This window comes from Phycodurus eques, chromosome 13, assembly GCF_024500275.1.
Source record: "Phycodurus eques isolate BA_2022a chromosome 13, UOR_Pequ_1.1, whole genome shotgun sequence".
Classification (NCBI taxonomy): domain Eukaryota; kingdom Metazoa; phylum Chordata; class Actinopteri; order Syngnathiformes; family Syngnathidae; genus Phycodurus; species Phycodurus eques.
Window position 1 is genome coordinate 15,223,953 of NC_084537.1, and position 21,044 is coordinate 15,244,996.

The 21,044-nt window shown below is 40.7% G+C and overlaps 1 protein-coding gene across 14 annotated transcripts in view; it reads right to left on the reverse strand.

The window, feature by feature from the left end:
• Window positions 1-21,044, reverse strand: part of mbnl1 (muscleblind-like splicing regulator 1) — a 67,716-nt gene that overhangs the window by 39,263 nt on the left and 7,409 nt on the right. For 11 of the 14 annotated variants that reach the window (XM_061693394.1, XM_061693398.1, XM_061693391.1 and 8 more), the window contains exon 2: window positions 7,952-8,876. The exons of 2 other annotated variants lie outside the window; for them this stretch is intronic. In XM_061693394.1, coding sequence (XP_061549378.1) covers window positions 7,952-8,125 — 174 coding nt within the window. In that variant the 5' untranslated portion in view covers window positions 8,126-8,876. Of the gene's footprint in view, window positions 1-7,951; window positions 8,877-9,221; window positions 9,454-21,044 lie in introns of all 14 variants that reach the window. One more of the 14 variants, XM_061693395.1, reaches the window with a different exon arrangement.

Here is a 21,044-nt window from a genome sequence, read left to right on the forward strand (position 1 = left end):
GTTTAGCGTACCTCTCCTTTTGTATTAGAACTAGACTTTTAGAAGCCAGAAAATGGACTGAATCCACAAAGCAGACCAACAGCCCTAATGTCTCAAATGATTTGCATGTAATTTTTGTGTAATGTTTCCAAAAGCAGTTACATGTATAGTATTGCAAAATAACACATGGCACTGGAGATCATAAAATATGTACAGAGTTCCGAGGAAAAAGTAGGGGAACCCTTTGGAATTCAATTTTTGCATAAGTTGTTCATAAAATGTGATCTGAGCTTCATCGATGTCACAAAAGACAGTCTGCTTAACTATTACCCCACACCCCCCTTAAAAAAAAAAAAAATCCATGTTTTTAATGATACCAACATATAAACATAGTGCAGGGCGGAAAAAGTATGTGAACCTTTGGATTTAATAACTGGTTGACACTCCTTTGGCAGCAATAACCACAACCAACCTTTTCCTGTAGTTGCATAAGACATGCACAACACTCAGGAGGAACCAGGACAGGAACAGAAACAGGACCATTCCTCTTTGAAAAAAAAAAACAAAAAAAAAACAACTGTTTGGGCCACTCCAAAAGGCATATTTTCTTTCCATTGTCCTGTTCAAATGACAGATGGTCTTAAGTTCTCCTGCAACGTCTTGATAAACTTGGGAATAAATTTTTCCAATGTGTCCATGGCCTGAGGTAGCAAAGCAGTCCCATAACCATGATGCCTACTCCACCATACTTCTCAGTTGGGATGAGATTTAATGGTGGTGTGCAGTGCCTTTTTTCCCTCCACATATCAATTTGTTTCTTCCAAACAATTCAACTTTGGAGTTGGCCAGTAGTGCTGGCTGGAACACTCAGGCGCTTTTGCAAACCTTTATGGGGAAAACAATGGCTTCATTGGTAGTGTCCTCTGATGACATCCGTTATCATTTAATGTTTTACTTATTGTAGATTTGTCAACAAAGATGTAGGTGTGCCCTGGAGATTTCTGGAAGTCATTAACCATAACGCTAGAATTTTCCTGCAGTCGTCTTTACAGGAGGTCCACTCTTAGGGAGAGTAGCAACAGAACTGAACTTTCTTCATTTTTTAACAATCCGTCTTACTATGGACTCATGAACATCAAGCCTTTTATTGATACTTTTGTGATCCTTTCTCGATGCATGCAAGTTAATAATTCTTAATTGTAAGTATTCTGAGAGCTCTTTTGTGTGAGGCGTGGTTCATTAGAAAACTCAAAAGTGGTGGGTTTTATAAGGCAAGGCAGCTTTAACCAACACCTCCAATTTCGTCACATTAATTGGACTTTAGGTTGGCTGACTACTGACTCCAAATAGGTCTTGGAGAAATTCTAAGCCTAGGTGTTCACATACTTTGTCCACCATCCACTGTGAATGTTAATATGTTGTGTTCGGTTAAAAAATAAAATAAAATACTAATTATTATATATACACACACGCACACACACACATTTTCTAAAATAATAAACTAATTCCAAAGGGTTTACATAATGTGTATATGAAAATACGTAGTAGAATTTCTAAAGATGAATTCCCCTGAGGCAAAACAAGTCAACATTTTACATATTCTGGCCCCTAAAGTTCCATAAAATTCAGAATCTGAATTGTCATCAAACATCACGTCACGCAAGACGTCAGTACTACATGGGAGATAAGTCCAAAAGAAGTTCAACTCTATCTGCTCAAGCACACAAGCCATACACGTTATCAAGGTTGAGTGTGTTGCTGTTTTTACAACTATACCAGTGGTTAACTTATTTTACACTTGCATGTTATGTAGACAATCATTTGTGAATAAACTATGTTTTCCTTTTCATCATATGAACTTAATTTTTACAGTTCTTTTTTTTCTTTACACAATTAAGAATGTTAAAGTGTTACTTAAGCTTTGCCTTTAGAGTCAATAAGTTTAACAAGAGGTTTTATGATGACAACAGCTTAAACTCTGGAAAGATTTATTTTCATTTTTTTTCTCCAAAGAGACTTGTTACATTGGATGGTGTTTGACCATGGAAGCTCTATGGCGCCACTTTTTTCCCCCTGCAAATTAAGCAAAAATTATCTGACCTATGGTGTTTCATTTAGAAATCGGTACATCAAAAACATTCATTCTGTTTCTGATGTATTTGTTTGGTTTACTCCACTCTCATTCCCACTGCAGAAGCCTCACTTTTCAATTGCGACTGTTACCAGTGTGACTATTTACAAGGATCGTACTTAACCTTTCACTCCAGAGTTAATCATTAAAAAGTTACAAGCCAACTTTAAAATGACAGGGTCCAGCCAGCCATTATCCTTCTACAAATATTTACACCTCTTCCACGTCGCTGAGCTGCCTGCGCTGAACCAAACAGATACACAGACGGCGGGGAGAGCAGTGCGTTAGCTAATTTGCACACAGTGATGCCTATTTGTCTAGTTGAACATATTGATTATCGTATTTCAGGGCGATATCTCACTCATGTCATGAAAAACCTAATTATAATATAAAATGTTGCAATTTGTCTTCTGTCTAGTCTGGTACAAACTGTTTCCAAATTCCTTCTTGGACAGCCAAGTGTGTATCCTGTAGCAAGGGGGAAAAAAAAAAAAAAAAAAAAAAAAAAAGGAGGTCAGCAAGAGAGAGACAGAGACTGTTGGTGAAATAAGTGGGTTTGGGTGTGACCTATTCAGCTATGCACTGATGATCATGTGAGACCTGTTCTAATTATACACTCTCCAGAAGAAGGTCGATGCTCTCTCACATGCAGTAAGAGTGTGCACATGCATATCTAAGAGGCTGCAGGACAGTGAAGATGGGGGCGGGGTGAGACCGTGGCATAATGTGGGTGACAAACAATATGGATGAATGTTAACATGAATGAGTGTTCTTATAGTTTTAGGTTATTAAATGTAGTGTAAACCTGCTACAGGTAAACCAAGAGGCTTGATATCTACTCTGTCCTTCTGTTTCCACTGTGGGTTTTTTTCGAAATGTGCAGTGTTTCACTACGTACATAAAAAATTGGACGCCCATTCAAATTATTATTATTTTTTTTAAAAAGTCATCCATCTGCATTAATAAACAAGATCGAGTGAAAAATCAGTCAAAAAGTCCCCAAATAAGCCCCTTGGTTCACTCGAATAAAACCCTGTACCCAGTTACTCTTTTCCGGTTGGTAGCTGATTCTATCAGCATGAATGACAATTTAAACACGTGTTCATGTATCGAGAGGTTTCAGCCTGCACATTGCTGCTCTACTGCTGTGTCAGTGAAAGTCAACACTGTATTGAAAACAGGGATCATGAGATTCAGATTGATGAGGGTCATCTATGCTTTTGTGATGCTATATGCTTTAAGTCTTACCTATGCAGAGGATTTACTAATTGTTTGTTTGCAATACAGTATTATAAAAAGAATACAAATTGTTATCCATGAAAGTTAAGGGACAGGTGAGAAATCGGCCAAAGTAGAGCCAACAATGAAGTTTTTTCTTTTTGAAAAGTTTCACTTACAGACATAGTCATTATCAAAACGCTATGCTCACTGCTTGTTCTCCTGGGTTTTGTCCAAAATAGTCTTAAGAATACCTTACCACTGTGTATATGTATTTTTTGTTAACTGAGAAATTGAACTCAGTAGCACTGTAGTGCACTTTTCTGGGCTAGCGTTAAATGCACAGCAGCACTGTGGTCAACCAGATGTTTGCTTGTGATCTACTAGATCATTTCTATAATGCATGGAGATACTCTCAGGACCAGTGATGCCAATAACGCGTTACTTTGTAACTAGACTTTACGCCGATCTGATCGGTGTGATTGGTATCGGAGGATAATTAGCATTTTATGCTGATCGGCTTTCATGTCATAATTCGCCGATCCGAGCAATGACGTCATCGATCGGCTCCGCACAAGACATTTAACTCCGTGTCTTCATCGCGTATGAATCCCAAAGCTAGTTTATTTTTAGCCTTGTCACGTGTCTTGTGGCGCAGTACTGTAACTATCTGACGGCGAATAAAGTTCTTTCTATCTTGTCGGTGAAAAAACACGTCGTCGGTTTGGGACTATTTTGCGGTGTCTCAGACAAACAACACGTAAGTTATTTGCAGTCTGTGCACAACTGAAGTATGTCGTGGCGAACGTCATCTAAATGCTTCAACACAACAAATTTGATCGGGCACGTGAAGAATGTACACAAGGAGGAGCAAGCCCGGGTTCAAGTGGGGAAATGTTTTTTTTTTTTTTTTTATTATATAAAAGCCGAACCGATGCAAACTCTGGACAACACCTGTCCATATAGCCGGGACAGTGAGAAAGTTAGAGTAAGCATGTCATTAATAGTATTTGCTAAAGTAGTTTAATTCCAGTAAGTTAGCACCCATTATTTCTGTCATGTTGTAATGTTGATTTGACCTAAACTTATGTCAGTGGCCAAGAGGTCATTGATGTTTTAACTTTTGTCTAAAATGCTAGAGAATAATTTTGAAGATACACTACTCAGTATACAATACACAGGTATATACAATAAATGAACAAGTCATACAGTACACAAGTATATACAATAAATGAACAAGTCATGTAAATAGACACATTGCTCCATCTTGTGATCGGTTATCGTTTTTGTAAACTTGGTGATCGGCCCCAAAAATCCTGATCGTGTAAAGCCTATTTGTAATGCGTTACTCAAAAAATGTGGTCCGGTGACATCATAAGTAATCTAACGCGTTACTCTATATTAGAATAGTCAGATTACAGTTACTTTGATTTATCGGCCAATAGTTACTTTTTTGTTCACGAGAACAAGAGCTTAATATGCTTTTTATATTAAAATATGCTATTTTTGCTTCGACAGATATATATCATCAACAAACTACAGTGCTTGGGACCGTGAGGAAAGTCAATAACCAAGTCACTTGATTCAGTCACGGTGCATGTCATAAATGGAGATCAATTTTCAGCCACAATCCTAAAGTAATAAATTACTTTTAAGTAATCAGTAAAGTAACAAAGTTACTTTTTCAAGGTAACTGTGGCAACACTGCTCGGGACAGTCATTTACTGCATTTAGATGACAATTATAGTATTTTCAAATATTTATTTTCATCCATCCACTTTCTGTACTGCTTTTCCTCACTAGGGAGTGCTGGCGCCTATCTCAGATAACTCTGGGCGAGAGGCGGGGTACACCCTGAACTGGTCGCCAGCCAATTGCAGGGCACAAACAATCATTCACACATATGGGCAATTCAGAGTCTTCAATTAACCTACCATGCATGTTTTTGGAATGTGGGAGTGCCCAGAGAAAACCCACTCAGGCACGGGGAGAACATGCAAGCGCCACACAGGTGAGGCCGGATTTGAACCCTTGGGTCCTCAGAGCTGTGAGGCAGATGTGCAAACCAGTCGTCCACCGTACCGCCGATTTGATTCAGCCTCTCAAAAATGATTACGATAGATATGTTCTGGAAAATATCAGTCAAAACTATTTTCCAAATTAGTGTCAATCTAACTGGCTATCGACAAGTCCAAAGTGTACACCACCTGTCACTCAAAGTCAGCTGGGATAGGCTACAGCTCATTCTTGACACGGATGAGCATAAGCACGATAGAAAATGGATGAAAAGTTCAATCCTATGTAACGTAAACCTGCCTGAAGTGTGAAATGTGAATGGTGCAGGATTTTTCATTAATGTTACATTGCAACACTGGATATTTTTAAAATACCATTTAAAATGTGAACAAATATATAACGTAATGTAATGTAACGTAACGTAAACCTGCCTGAAGAGTGAAATGTGCAGGATTTTTCATTCATGTTACATTGCAACACTGGATATTTTTAAAATACCATTTAAAATGTGAACAAATATATATTGACAATGTGTAATATGATGGAGTACAACATGGTGCTGCGAGAATTAGTATGGCTTGCCTCGGTGGAGGTCTGTGATCTACTGAGTGACGTTCTACTTTTTTTTGGGGAATGGCTATAATAGCTTCTAGAGGAATATCAATACTTTGGCATTATGTAAATGGGACTGCCTGTAATTCTGGTCCCTTTTTGGAAAGGGAAGCTGTTTGCACAATTACAACACGAGGACTAAGTTTAAATGAAATCCAAGTTGCTAATGTGAAGCTTTATTTTTAAAGTAGTCTCCATTAATTGTGTCCTTTTTCATGAAGAAATCCCCCAAGCCCAGGCACACGAAAGCCCAGGCACACGACTTCCTTTAGCTAGTTTATAATTTTGATACACACATGATGTAATCTTGGAAGAGTTCAGTTCATGTCCGACGACGTCCCTCTGACCACATCTGACTGTAAACACTGTGTTCTGGGTGGACTGACAAACTGTCCTCACCCTAACCCTGCCCCGTTCAATAACCGCCAATGACCATGAGTCACCACCGTCTGTAAGGAAGGATGCAAGCTCTGAACATGTACAAGTGGGTCAAAAGTTAGAGGTGAGTCCCACCCATCTTTTGAAATTTGAGCTGTGATAAAAATGTGTGATTGTGAAAGAGGCCGGACAAGGAAATAGGTTGATTTCTTGCTTCTATCTAAAAACAAAAATGCTTATACAGTGGTGCATTGAGATACAAGTTACCCGAATTATGAGTTTTTCAAGATACGTTTGCTTGAGATACGAGCGGTGTATCGTGGCACTGAACTCAATTTGACTCACTTCACAATAAGCAGCAGTTTGGAAAATAGTGAACAATTCATCAAGAGAGGCTTCAAGCTGTTAAACTCCCAGTTGAAGATTACTGTCAAACTAAACAAAATATTTACACATTACAACCAAACAACGTTACCTTCAGAACGGCCCAATAGCTTAATTCTAACATAAAATGGAAAATGCCATTTACATGCTAACATTAGCATCGATAGATGCGGTTTTAGAACCCTTTAAGCAAAGGATATTCCAATGCAAAAGGTGAAGACACATAAAACTCAAAGGCATATATTCTCTATCCTCAACAAAAAAATACTTACATTACAGAATCTTACTAAGTCTCTTACAGTAGCAGTAAAAGAAGTATTATTTTTTGTTTGTCTGCATGATTGCATCATACTGCCTCCCATGGTGGGCATACCAGAAGGAGCAGCAAAAGGAATTGAATTGCAAGTATTACATCATGATGCACAAACTTTCATTCTTTACATTGCATTTAATTGTTATTATTCTGTTTTTATAAAGTATTATAATAATAAATAAGTAATATTGTTCCTTATTAAAAAATACAAATACAGAGATTTGGGAGGTTATTGGGGTGATGCTGGAATGGATTAACGGCATTTCCATTCAGTGCGATGGGGAAAGATGATTTGAGATGAGCGTTTTGAGTTATGAGCGTGGTCACAGAACAAATTACTAGCACTACAGTGTACGTTTGTATTCATACACAGACAAACAACCCCCGCACTAACTGCCTCAAGGCACAGGAAGTGGTGTGTGTGCTACATGATGGTGTTTTCGCCTTACTTCTCTCTAGTTGTTCAGCCATAGGGTCCTAAATGCATCTGAGTTGGTATGTGACGACCTTTTTTATGTGTTTTTAAACAGCGGATTTGTGTTGATGATCTACATTCACGCAAGTGTTTAGTGATCACACGCCAATGTGTCTAACTGCATCAGACGAGTGCCACGGCACAGCGGTACAAAACGGCTGCTTCCTGAACCCAAGGAGTTTCGACTCCTCTCCCCACCTCTCTGGGCCTTTCATCACATGTTCTCATCACCTGACCAGAAATGGGCGGGACAAGGGAGAGCACATGCTGGGACCAGATGGTGCACTCTCCACTGGCCGTAAAAGACTGCTATTTGTAGCTTGTGACTTTATGTCTGCCACGCGGCATGTGCTCAGTGTCTTATCAATGGCCTTTATCATGCACGTCTGCCTCTCTGAATGCTCACCTCCGACTTTGTTACCCCGGTTCTCTTTCGGTTTCTTACCTTGAGTGAGTCGAAGCAAGCGATGACCCGTCCGTTTTCAACCTGGCAGCTCTTAGCCGGGTGAGCGAACTTGCACTCTTGGTCCGAGCGGGAACATGTGCCCCTCTGGAACTCCCTGCATACCTCTAGTGTCAGCCACTTTGTGTCGCGGATCTGTGCTATGTTCATCGCCATGGCAATGCGCTGGCACAAAAAACAACTCTGAGCTGGGATCGGTTTGAGCGTTGATAAAAGTACCGCTTTGGCTTTAATCCTCGACTTCTCTTTACGTTTGTGTGTTTATGCTGATATCGACTGCGAGGTTGAGTTGACACATGAAAAATTATTTCTATTGACAGAAGTGTCCAGGGTGAAATGCTGCAGGACTAATTAAGGCTGCGACTGTTATTGCGCCATCTTCCCGATCATGGAAGTTGATTTTATCCAGGAGGGAGCCTGCCTGAATGTTCACTCTTATTGCTCACTGACTCTTCTTTTCAAGAACATTCGCAAGTCAAAGTGGCATAGGAGAGAAAGCCCTCTGGTTAAGATGCGGTGAAGCAGGCAACAAAGGTGATAGTCTGGGTGTAGTCTGCTTTGTGTGGGGTTGGGGTGGGAATTAAGAACACTGAGGACTGTATGGCGGCTTAGAGGGTCCAAGGCGAAGCTAAGTAAAGGCAAAGTGTGTGATGCTCTGTGTGGGCCTTGTGGTGGATTGGGCTGCTGGGCTGTCAGATGAGGATTAGTGGAGGCTGCAGCCCACTGAGAGGGATGGATGGTGATGATGACGGATGGACGAACAGGTCGGGGAGGAGTCAGGAGGGCGCGGCCAACTTTCCTTGCGCTATGGCAGCAAGCGAGCGAGGCAGAAGGGGCGGCGAGAAGATAGAGCTTCAGCGGTAGAAGCAGGTCAAAGCTGCGGCACACATCAGCAAAGGCACTTCCTCTGGGGAGAGAGAGAGAGAAAAAATGAGAACTTAGGCTAATGATACAGGTCCCCAAACTTTTTTTTCATCATTCTTTGGGATCAGATTGTGACCGTTTGTTTTAAGTCAAGGTCCAACAAAAGTATGCAACTGTGGGACTAAAGAATGCGTAAAAATGTCAGAAATTTGTCAGTTGTTAGCTAGACAAATAAAACTTTCAGCCGCCTACTGCACTAAACACACACGCTCATCACGCCACCCCACACAAACACACACTCAACGCACTGACGCGTACAAAGCAGCCATTCACAACTTTCCACCCTGTCGACGCAATGAAATAAGATAAAAAATCCTGTCTCACTTACAGTAGAGTGCAGCAAAGCCAGCCATTGCAAATATGTCTGAAGATGAAAGAGGGGAAGAGAGTGAAAGAAAAGGGGAAGTTGAGGCAAGGGACGAGGTTGAAAGAGGTTAGTCATTTCCCTCCTTGCGAAGCTGCGTGAGTGTGGGCCAATGGGAGCGAGCAGAGTTGCTGCAACATTCTGGGCCGAGCGCCAGGTGAGAGGAGGCGGAGCCTAGAGAAGGCTGACCTGCCTGCTGCCAGAGTGAAAAAGAGTCAAAACTAATCACTGTTTTTCTAATGCATTCTAACATAGGAAGGTAAACAGTCATCAAAAATTAAACAAATTTGTATTTTTATTTAATGTTTTGTATTCGCTGATCATAACATGCAATAAAGAATGCTTTTTCTTAATCGTTTCCAAAGTACTTTCTATTTCTGGTGAAACCACAAGTTGAATTGGAATGATTAGGCTTCCAGGGGACAAATCTACTCTTATCAAAAGGAGGGGGATAAGTCACCACACCCTGTGTAGCGAAATAATTTTTCCTAGAACACTGTGTGCACTTTGAGTAATGCTAGGAACTGCGAATGTTACAGCACTGCAGCACTACACCGTGCTGTAACAGAGCCCTGCACAAGCGCAGCCCAGGTCATGATGACCCAGCATCATGGTTAGACGTGTTTCGATTGAAAGAAAGAGTGAAGTTACAGCTTGCTCTGACATTGCATGACCCCTTGATAGCAAAAGTAGCCTTGTCGCCATGAATGACCTTTGAGGTGCAGACATGATCTTAATACAAACACTGCAACTGCACCCGGCACGCACCAGATGCACACGAGAATAAAAAAAATAAAATTTAACTCAGAATGCAGTGCATCCCAAACTTTATTGAGCCAAGGCACATATTTTACACGACAAAAGGTTGGGGACCATTATACTGCACGGGGGGGAAAAAACAAAAAAAAACAATGACGTCATTGATTAATCAACTTCGACTTGACTTTCATCACATAGTCGGCAACAACGAAAAAAACACCTAAAATCGTTCAACCCCGAGGTTGGGAGAATACAGCCCTACAGCATGTTTTTCAGCAACTGCCCAATGTGCTTTGTTTTAAATGGTCGCTATAAAGAGCAAGAACTATTGTTATGAGCAGTCTGGGTTAGGTTGTGAATTTTTGTAATGTGCCTTTTGCAAACTCAGGTTGTACTCTCTATTGTCATTGTTAGGTTAAAAACTCTGAAAAAAATATTTTAAAAAAGCCACCATACTGCAGCACTTTTGGCACCCTCTCAAAGGACTATGCACGGCAGTGGCATGATGCAGAGCTGTTATTCTGGTAGCCTTAACAATTTTTGACAACTGAAAAGCAAGAAATTGCATACTATAACAAACAGAACTGTACTGCTCAGCAGGAACTAAGCCGTAGTGATACCTAATGGCAACACAATAAATTCCCTACTGCGGCTTGGTGTATATACAGACATCCAAACACCAAAAGCATGAAAAAAGTGACAGAAACATTGCAGGTGGGATCTGGGGGATCCCCGGGGCCCCGCAGAGAATTTATTTGATGTTAACATAAATTAAGCAATCTGGAAGACTCTGAAGTGTACAATAAGATAAAAAAAAAATAATAATAATAATAAGAAAAATAATTTCTTCACGCAGACTTATTTACACTGCCCAAGTAAATGTTGATGTACAAAAGTAAGATTAAAATTAAATTTGTCTAATTTCTTAGCTTTTTTGATCTGGCCACCTACTTGAGCCAGTCCCATCTCCACCTGCATGATGCCTGCTTCAAACTGTGCCACATGAATAGCATCCTCCTCTTTAAGCACTCTCATTCTGGAAAAGAATTAACTAAAATCACTGTTTGTTTCACTTAATTTTTCATTATTACAAACTTCAAAGACCAATCCAAAATGTATTCTCCAGGAAAATATTAAGTACAATATTTTTCTGTGTTTATTGGCCATTTCTGAATTTGAAGTTAGTTAATTCTGTGTTGTGACATAATCCCTAACATCGCTCCGTCGCTTAATACATTTAACATTAACATCGGTAAATTAATTAGATAATTGTAGGCGCGTTTCCTAATTAATACAAGCTGTACTAGCGGATCAGCTCGTTACCGAAGTTACGTGTGTTTTTTGGCGTGCCGCTCGGACCACAACCAGGGCCACGACCCACATCACCTCAACGTGAAAATACAAGACCAGTGCAACAAATACGACACGGGCTGATCTGAGGAGCAAAAATGTTCCTTAAACGTAAGAGTAACAATAGAGGGCGTCCACTCCAGAGGTAGGTAGAGTAGCCAAATATTGTACTCAAGTAAGTAGTTACTTGACAATAATGTGACTTAAATAAAAAGTAGTCCTCCAAAAAATTACTGAAGAGTAAAAAGTGCACAGTGAAATAATTACTCAAGTACTGAGTTAATAGTGAGTAACTTCTGATTTCTTTTAACCACAGCATGAACATCAATAAAAAATAAATAAATAAAACGTGAATGTGCAAAATTCTGATGTTGCTGTGTGTGTGTGTGTGAGTGCGTTTGTGTATGCACAGTCAAAACAAGTTATAAGTGAGCGGAAATATCCACGTTTGGGCAGACAGTGCCAGAAAAATACTACAATGCATGAAAGCTGTTGTTTTTGTTCATCTAAATGTGAACAAGAGTAGCTCGCCATTGCCTTCATGGTAACGACGACCTTCCCAAAATGGTGGCCACGTAGTGAGGTAGTCACACCAATCAGCCGGGTTGGCTTATCTTGTGTTAATACCTATGCCCGGGAAGCCCAATAGAAGACGTTGTGTGAGGTCATGTGACTTTCTTGTGTCGTTGTATTGGTGAAGTAGACTTAAAATGTCACTAGCGCTTAAATTTGATTGCCGCAAACAGCGCCCGATGCGGAAGTCTTGCGCACTAAATAGTTGATAAGCAATAATTGACCAATAAAGGTAGCGAGCGAAATTTAGATCATTGTAAAATGGAGTAAAAGTACCGTTACGTCTTCACAGCAGAAGCGGCGGAAGTGTTTTTTCTGGTCTCGTCAACTCCTGTGACTTATCCAAAGTAGGTCTGGGGCGCACAGGCGGAACCTCAGGCCACTGCGCTCGCATAGTAGTCCACCGCAGAGTAATTTTCACAATTACATCTGCGTGTGGATGGTGGATGTGTGGATGGTGGATGTGTGAAATTGATCTAGCTATGACGTCAGCAACGGCGGCAGCGACGCCCCCCGCCCCAGGAAAAACTCTACGGATCTATACAATTCACGTTAATGGCCTATTTTGACTTCAAAACGTAAAACTTCCCCATAAGGCGACTGATTTGCATGTATGTATATATTTGTACATCTACAGTACGACGCAAACACACTGCAATCAGTTGAAAGTAGATGAATATGGACAAACACAATTTTAGCTGTACAAAAAGGTAGAGTGGAGCCATCATCCATCCATCCATTTTTTGTACTGCTTTTCCTCACTAGGGTCGTGGGCGTGCTGGAACCAGCTGACTCTGGGCGAGAGACGGGATAGACCCTGGAATGGTCGCCAGTCAATCGCAACATTAACATTGATGGTGCCATGGGCTCTTTCAGTCATATGAAACGCACTACTGGCTCAATGCATGAAAAGGTGACAACCCCACAAATGTTTCTTTTTTTATTTTTCTGTGTAAGAGTGTGAGGATGTAGCCCTGTAAAGTAATCCTCATAATGAGCGCTCGATATGATCCATCATGTCTGAACATGGACGTCCTTCCCTTATTGATTGCTTCATCTTTTACCAGTAGGCCACACCCTTTGGCTAATTCATTCAAATCATCTCATGTCTTTCTGGTATAGATGATCTACTTTTTTTACGATTAATTCATGTTGTTTTGCAAAATGGATCCTTCACTGAGGTCACTCATTCTACAGATAAAGGCATACCGATAAATTCTTGGTTCAAGTCCAAGGACTTAGAAGTTGGTGCAAGGTCAACCACATTGAACGGATGGAAGATGGTGAGAGAGAACGAAAGAAGCACAGAGAGGGAGACCGGGTTTTTCCTCTGAGCTTTTACAACTCAACATAGAAACATTGCAGGGCTGGGACAAGAGGAGGTGTTTTGAACATCAGCTCATGGACAGTTTCTAACATGAAGAGCAAGCGAGCTTGTCTTTCTCTTGCTTCATTTTGTCGATGAGTCACAGAAGCAATTTTTTGGTGTGTGTGTGTGTGCCCTTTGGTAGTACTGGTAAGCCAGGCCAAACATTGAGGATGGAGTACAGACGAGCACAGACAGAAATGCAAAGGCAATAAAATTAATGTGTTTAATACAGGCAGGTCTTGGAGTTGTCAGTATGACTAACTACTTTAGCACCGATGAGAAAACAACAGAGAGGGTGCGGTTCAGTTATGATAGGCCTTCCTGAAAGAGATGACATAGGGTGATCAACTATTAGTCAAGTGACACTACAGCTCAAGTCGAGTTAAAGTATATGCGGCATTCTGCAAAATACACGCAGCTTGCTTGTTTTGCTGCAACATCTACTATGGCAACAGGATGAACAAAATGATAGCTTCCAGCCAGCACTTCTATTTTCAGCTCTTGACTGCAGAGAAGGTTTCCTTTTGTTTGCTGCTGCTGGGTTTCAGCATACTGATAGAAGTGGAGGCAGGGTGACAGTGTGCTGAGATAGGTCATCAAAGTGGAGGACGCCAGGAGGAAACACAACACCGCAGGGCTCCATGATGATGCTGCAGTAGCTACTCGGAATATTACAGCATGTCAATAACGCCCTCTCTGACCTTTACATATAGAGTATGTTTACCACTCTCTCTCTTGAGGTCTCCACAGACAGACACAGAAAGACATTAAAGGCTTCTTTATACTCGCACGGACGGCGATCGCGCTGACGTCACTGCGGCTATCCGGCGCATAGTTAGCCTTTAAACTCGAGCTCAACCCACGGGCGCAGTTTTGAAAATGTACTGCAGTTCACCTCCAAGTCGAGGGTGTCGCTACTGCTGGTATTGGCTAGGACACCACAGGGTGGAGTTTCCACTGCTTTTTTTGGCCATTTCCGGTAGCGGTTTTTACTTTCCTTTCAGTAACAAGGAACAAAGCAACAACAATGGTGACCGTGGAACAGTGTCTGCAAGAACAAATGGACCTAGATCACCAGATGATAAGTTTAATTATGCTGCAAAATCGATCAAGAAGGCGGTGGCATAGATGGTATATAGAACCAAGGGGCACGCTGAGTACGTCATCAAAGCATGTGACTAAAATGGACCAATCACGAGAGATGATCTCCACGGCGTTCGACGCGCAGCAACTATTTTTGTTGAGTGCGTGGCAAGCTACGCAGAGGTGCTGCACGGGACAATTCGTCGGTCGCGTGATGCAATGCGGGTGTTGTCTGCCGCGCGACCGCAGGAGTATAAAGAGGCCTTAAGGCACAGATGTCAAACTTAAGGCCCAGGGGCCAGATCTGGCCTGCCGCATCATTTTATGTGGCCTGCAAAAGCAAAACGTGCTTGAACTGCCATGATTCTTGCTAAAAAATTTTATTGTCAAAAAGGAATAAATAATTCCAACCATGTTTTGGTTACCAAACCTCTTTTTACAATACAGTAACTTCAACAATAGTTACAAAGTATTACCCTTGAATATCGATTTCCAAACTATTAATCTATCAATTTGTTGTCTATGTAATAATATAAGGAGGTGATTCAATATTTATATGATTTCAAAATCTTAACGGCCCTCTGAAAGAAACCATAACGACAATGTGGCCCGCGACACAAATGAGTTTGACACCCCTGCCTTAACGGCTGGTACAAGGGCTGGCCTAAAATTCATATCACAGTATAAATGTAATCACTTGACGTAATGGAATATATCGTCATATATAATTGAGTGTAGAAATGATAAAGTATTTCTGAATGCGTTATATAGACACTTCGCAAAACCAAATTGATAAAAAAACAAAAAAGAAAAAAAACAAGGAATCAAATTCTGAGAACCTTTATTGTGCAGATCTCAAAAGTTCACATTCAAACTCAGCACTCTATGGTGGAAACAAACTCATAACATTGCTGATATTATAAATATTTAACATAATATATATTACGATAGCATACTTTTGACCTTATAGGCTCCGCCTCCTGGCTAATGTATGTGATAACATATATATTCATATCCAGTTTTCGGAGGTGTGTGCTAGGCTTACTGTGTAGCTGTTGTAATATTTTTTTCTCTAGACGGTATTTAATTTACGTACCTCTGAAATTGCTGTTCATCGTTGATTACCCTCCGCTGTAACACGATTACAGCCAGAAGTGTACAGTACCACATACCTAAACACTTATTATTCTGGTGTTCCGGTAATGTACATTTCACGTTAGCTTAGCAGTTAGCATGGCTTCTCCGTTTTCTTCCGTTATATACTCCTCTTCCTCCTTACGTAAAATACTTGTCAGACGTCTAGCTTATTCGGTGTAATGGAGGCGAGGGTTAGTGACTTAAGAGGAGCAGTTCCACATCATGAAGGGACAGTGTTTAGCCGCGCTAACTAGCTCGTAGCTGGTGCAGACTCGGAACATATTAGCTTAGCGTCTAGCATCCGGAGCAGCCGGGAAAGCAGGGATGATGATGCTGGATTGTTTGACTTGGAGACAAAATTTTTAAAAGCAGTGCTTACAGCTCTATTGTCAGATGTGCTTGAGGCATTTTCACACAAAGGCAGATATGATGACAACAAACATTACGGCAATAAATTGGTAGAGCTGTAATCCATACGTTAGCTAAATTTATACCGTCTACTGCAGATACCACGCAACCCTAGCTGCTCCTCTATTCCACGTATATTTTACATCAGCTCAAACACAGAATGCTATGGTGACTACAGTCAAGACTGTATACAAGGAGAATAAAGGCCAGAGTAATAGGACAATACACAGACACGCTCCGCTATCCTGAATGTCCTCACCATAGTTGGGAATGCTATCAGCCCTCTTCTAGCCACCTTCATCATCAAGTCACAGCCCCCTCGCGACTGTTCGTTTAACTTGGTTTGCAGAGGCATTAAATAACTTGGTAGTCTTGGGGCAAGATCGCACGAACAATCCACGCTTATTCTTCCGTAAGCCAACCTCTGGAGAGAATGAGGCCTCTTGTTTAGCATGCTGACACACACAGACAAACTGTGTCACGATCATGTGTATTCTTAAATTACGGTGAATATATGATTGTGTGCAACACTGCATCTTTGTGTGTTTGCGTGTGTTAAGGATGTGCTGAAGTCAACAGATATTAACGATCATGCCTGGCCTTATGGCTTAATGAGAAGCTCATTGGATCTCGTTTATGTCTGAAACATCGTCAGCAGCTCACAGGCTGATTTCTATACAGTAGCCGCTGACACATTTGGGAAGCGGTCTGATATACAGGTGATGTAGTCATGGATGACTATTCCCTTACCATTGTGTAATGTATACTATTTTTAATGGGAAGCTACCAAATTTCCCTTCATTTTAATATTAACTATTTAGATTTATTTTTGATTTATCACACATCTGTTACCACTCGCATCTTTCTAATATACAATACTAGACTTTACACCGATTTTAATTAGCATTTTATGGTGATCGGGTTTAATGTCATAATTCGCCGATTGATCGGCTCCCCAAAAGACATTTACTCCGCGTCGCCATCGTGCACAGTATATTTGAATCCAAAAGCTAGTTTATTTTTAGCCTTGTTGCATGTCTTTTGACGTAGTACTGTAAATATCTGACGGCCAATAAAGATATAAAAAAAAAAAAAAAACGTCGGCCGTGTGGGACAGACGACACACACGTCTGAGACAGACAACAAGTAATGCCCGGATCACACTACAAGACAAATTTGCTCTTTCACGATTGCACTATGTCAGCCTACTGCAATAAAATCTTGTATTCCGATACCACCGCATCCCGTTTCTTACGATCATTGGGCTTTATCTTGTCAACTCAAATGCGACCGGATACACTCGTTACCGTGGCGACAACAACAAGAGTGGATCGCGCCGACTGTGTTATAAGGACAAAATGAGGAAAAACGTGTGTTGGTGGGCACCAGTGCTCAGGAGAGGAGAGGACGTTCATTTAAGGCTTGCTTGAGGTATGTTCACGTACTTTTAATACGATACGGCTCGCAAGCAGGCAACAAAACGTTATGTAGCCTAGCAAGCTACTGGTTGTACGTAAACATGCCGCCGTTCTGTAATTGAATTACAACAAAGTAATTTAATTACAGTAAGTTAGCACCCATTATTTCTGTCATGTTGTAATGTTGGTTTGACCTGACTGATTTGAATACACGATCTGACGAGAGCAGTGATTTCCAACCTTTATGGAGCCAAGGAACATATTTTACAATTGAAAAATCTCATGGCACACCAACAAACGTGGAGACATTAATTACTGTATGTACTTCTTGCCATCTAATAGAAGATCATTCATTTGTTCTGTCTGTCACTATGCCTCACTGGCTTAAATAGAGGAACAAAGATACATTATTTATTGTAAATATAATTTTTTGAGAAATTAAGTACACAAGTATATACAGTAAACAAACAGGTCATTTAAATAGACACATTCCTCCATCTTGTGATCGGTTATAATTTTTTTAAACTCGCTGATCGGCCCCAAAAATCCTGATCGTGTAAAGTCTGTACATGACTTCCAATATCATTGTTAGGCTCAATGGAAAATGAGAAACACATCCTTATTTGTATCAGCACCAAAATGAAACCTTCCTTCATAAATACCCACTACATACTGTAACTGTAGTTAAGGAAAATGAATACAAATGGGGGTGAGAGTAATAACATTCCTGCATTTACATAAAAATTGAATGGGTTCTTCTTAGCCCTCGTCCTTGCCCGTAAATGTGTGTCTTGATTAAGTAATTTTTCTGAAATGTAACAAAAGAAACAATGAATAATAAAATGAAGGTGTCAAAATTCCATGCTTTTATAATGTAGAAAAAGGACAAAGATTAATCACTTAAATTTGTTTTGAAAAAATAAACCTGTAAAACTATAAATATCAAAGGGAGGAAAAGTACAATAATAAAATCAATTTTCTTTATGGTCCAATTTTTTTCAGGGGTGTGTTTACTTTCTACATCGGCTGTATTTCTTGCCACTGTTATCTGTATGACTTTCATTGAGTTAATACTTTTCAGGGAGCACAGCCAAGCTCGTGAGGTGTGATGAGTGCTTGCTCGGCCTTCTAATAATGCAGACACAAACATGTCCAGTGTCAAGGATGGGAGGGAAAGAAGAGGGCTTTGTTATTTAAAATAATCCCACCAAATTCCCCCCCAAAAAAACTCCGTAGTAATTTTAGACTTGTTTTCTGATGAAATATTTTATTTTCAGCCAGATTTTGTCCCGCCCACATTTTGGTCACGTCAGCCTGCCACAGCCTGACACATCAGTTGCAGGAGGAGATGACATTTTCTCATTGAACTATACTTTTTTTGCAGTGTAATTTTTGCCAATATTGAAACTCTGGATGGTGTTTTTTAAGACAATAATGAGTGAAAATAGGTATCGAAAAACATTTTAGTTTTTCTTTTTTTTTTTTTTTTTTAAATCTATCATTAAAATGCCTCAATAATTTTGGGGTGTTATAGCTGCTGTGTTCATGTGAGAGTGCAGGTGCTATGGTACATGATTGCTCGTATTGAGCGAGTGCCAAGGTGGCGGCCACCACGGCTGTTCGTTTTAATTGACAGCAAACACTCCAATAAATTAGCAAATTTTCAGCACTTTTAGCGATTGAACATAATTTTGGGTTGTCGCTGTTGTGTTCATGGTCAAGTGCAACGGTATGATAGCAATATATGGTATAATATACAAAGTTGAACAAAGCGGTGTTTGGAAATGGAAACTCAAGAAAGATGTATAGTATAATGCATTCTTTTCTCCACACTGGCTATCCAGTGAATTTGGTCTCCACTTCTGCCACTGACATCACACCCAGCCATGGGGGGGGGGGGTGTTGATTTTGGTGACGAAAAAGGGGCGTTCCAAGTGCAATTAGTTACAGTATTTACCATCCATCCATCCATTTTCTGTCCCCCTTATCCCCACTAGGGTCGCAGGCGTGCTGGACCCTATGCCACCTATCTTCGGGCAAGAGGGGGGGTACAACCTGAACTGGCCAATCCAGCCAATCGGACGGCACATATAAACAAACAACCATTCGCACTCACATTCACACCTACCAATTGCTCCAAAATGGATAGTTATTGGAAATGACTGCCAGTTTCATTTCCTTGAGCAAGAATGCATAAAATCAACTTTGGTAGTGAAATATGGACCATTTGAACCTTTGGTCCATTAAAAAGGATCTTTGTGGGGAAAAAATATATTTAAAAAAAATTAAAATCTGGCCCCATCACGCACCTCTAATTTGATTTCTTTAGAAACCACCGCAGCAGAGGAAAAGCAACCAATCACAACCCCCCAACTTTGTGCTGACGTGTTACCTTGGGCTTCAGGAGCTATGCTAAAACTATGGCAGAATATCCACATCCGCAAAATAAAAAAATGGCCCTCAATCATCAAGCACAGCGGTGGGACCTCAGGCACTTGAGAGGATCCAGAAGCAGTGTGAAATTAGCAACATTTCTGCTCGACAGGTATGTTTATCACCTCCCATTGATTTTTTATTAATTTTCCATTCCTTCAAACCAATAACATTTAGTGTTACTCCATCACGAATAAGTCCTGCTTCCAACGTAACACCCATGGCTAACGTCGGCTTGTTTACAGTGCTATCTTAGTATTGCTGGCACTGCTATTCTATTGAAGCTGAATGTGCATTCTCCGTGACGACTACACACTTTCCTAATCGCATGCGATTACGAATGGCCATGTTTGAGAATCGCGCTTGTACACGTTAGTGATGGGTGTGGCTTTGATTAGAGATCTGGGGCTGGATTAGTGAAGTGAGGCTACATTCAAATCTTACAAGCAGTTTTTCACACTGCAAATTCTACCTTTCAATGTTTGTTACTAATTATCATAGTCTCCCCTTCAAGTTGAACATGTCAGGAATGGAGAAAGAGCACAGGGAGTGACAGGGGTGTCATTCAGAGTCATTTTGACTGCAGCATTTCCGGACAAAACAATGCAAAACAACACTAAAGCCACTTGCTGCTTTCTATCAGAACCAGCATGACTCAACTGTTCGTGGGAAACAGCTGGACTGAAGTTTACAGTCCACATGTCTGATCATTAGTCATATAAAAAGAGTGCAAATAAATATTAGAAAAGGTGAAGGAGTCAAATACTGGTGTAATGACATGTCCTAAGCAATTAGTTTTTCCTCAGCGAGGAATTTCATCCGAGTGAAGGTCTCCAAGTCGCCCAAAACTGTGACATTGGTGAAAAGTGGTGACAACACAGTAGGAACACAGAGAAAAGCCCTCGTGTAATAAAGGCTTAACCTGTCAGCGCCAATGCTGTCAAGCATATAATCCCGTCTGTACTCTATATCATGGGCTCCACAGACTCTTGGAGAGCTTTTTAGCAGGAACAGCATACACCTCAGGTTGCTGCCTGATTAAAATTATGTCAATAGCCAAGTCTACTTGCTGCATGACAATGCAATCTACCACAGATCTCTTGCTGCATCTGCGGACATACTTGTGATAGTGTGTGTGCATGTGCGCCACTGTCTGAGCTACCTACTGACTCCCACAAAGTCACAACAACAACATTCCACATCATTGCCCCAACCGCAGACACACTACCAAGAGGAAGCCGGGAGAGATGAGAGGGG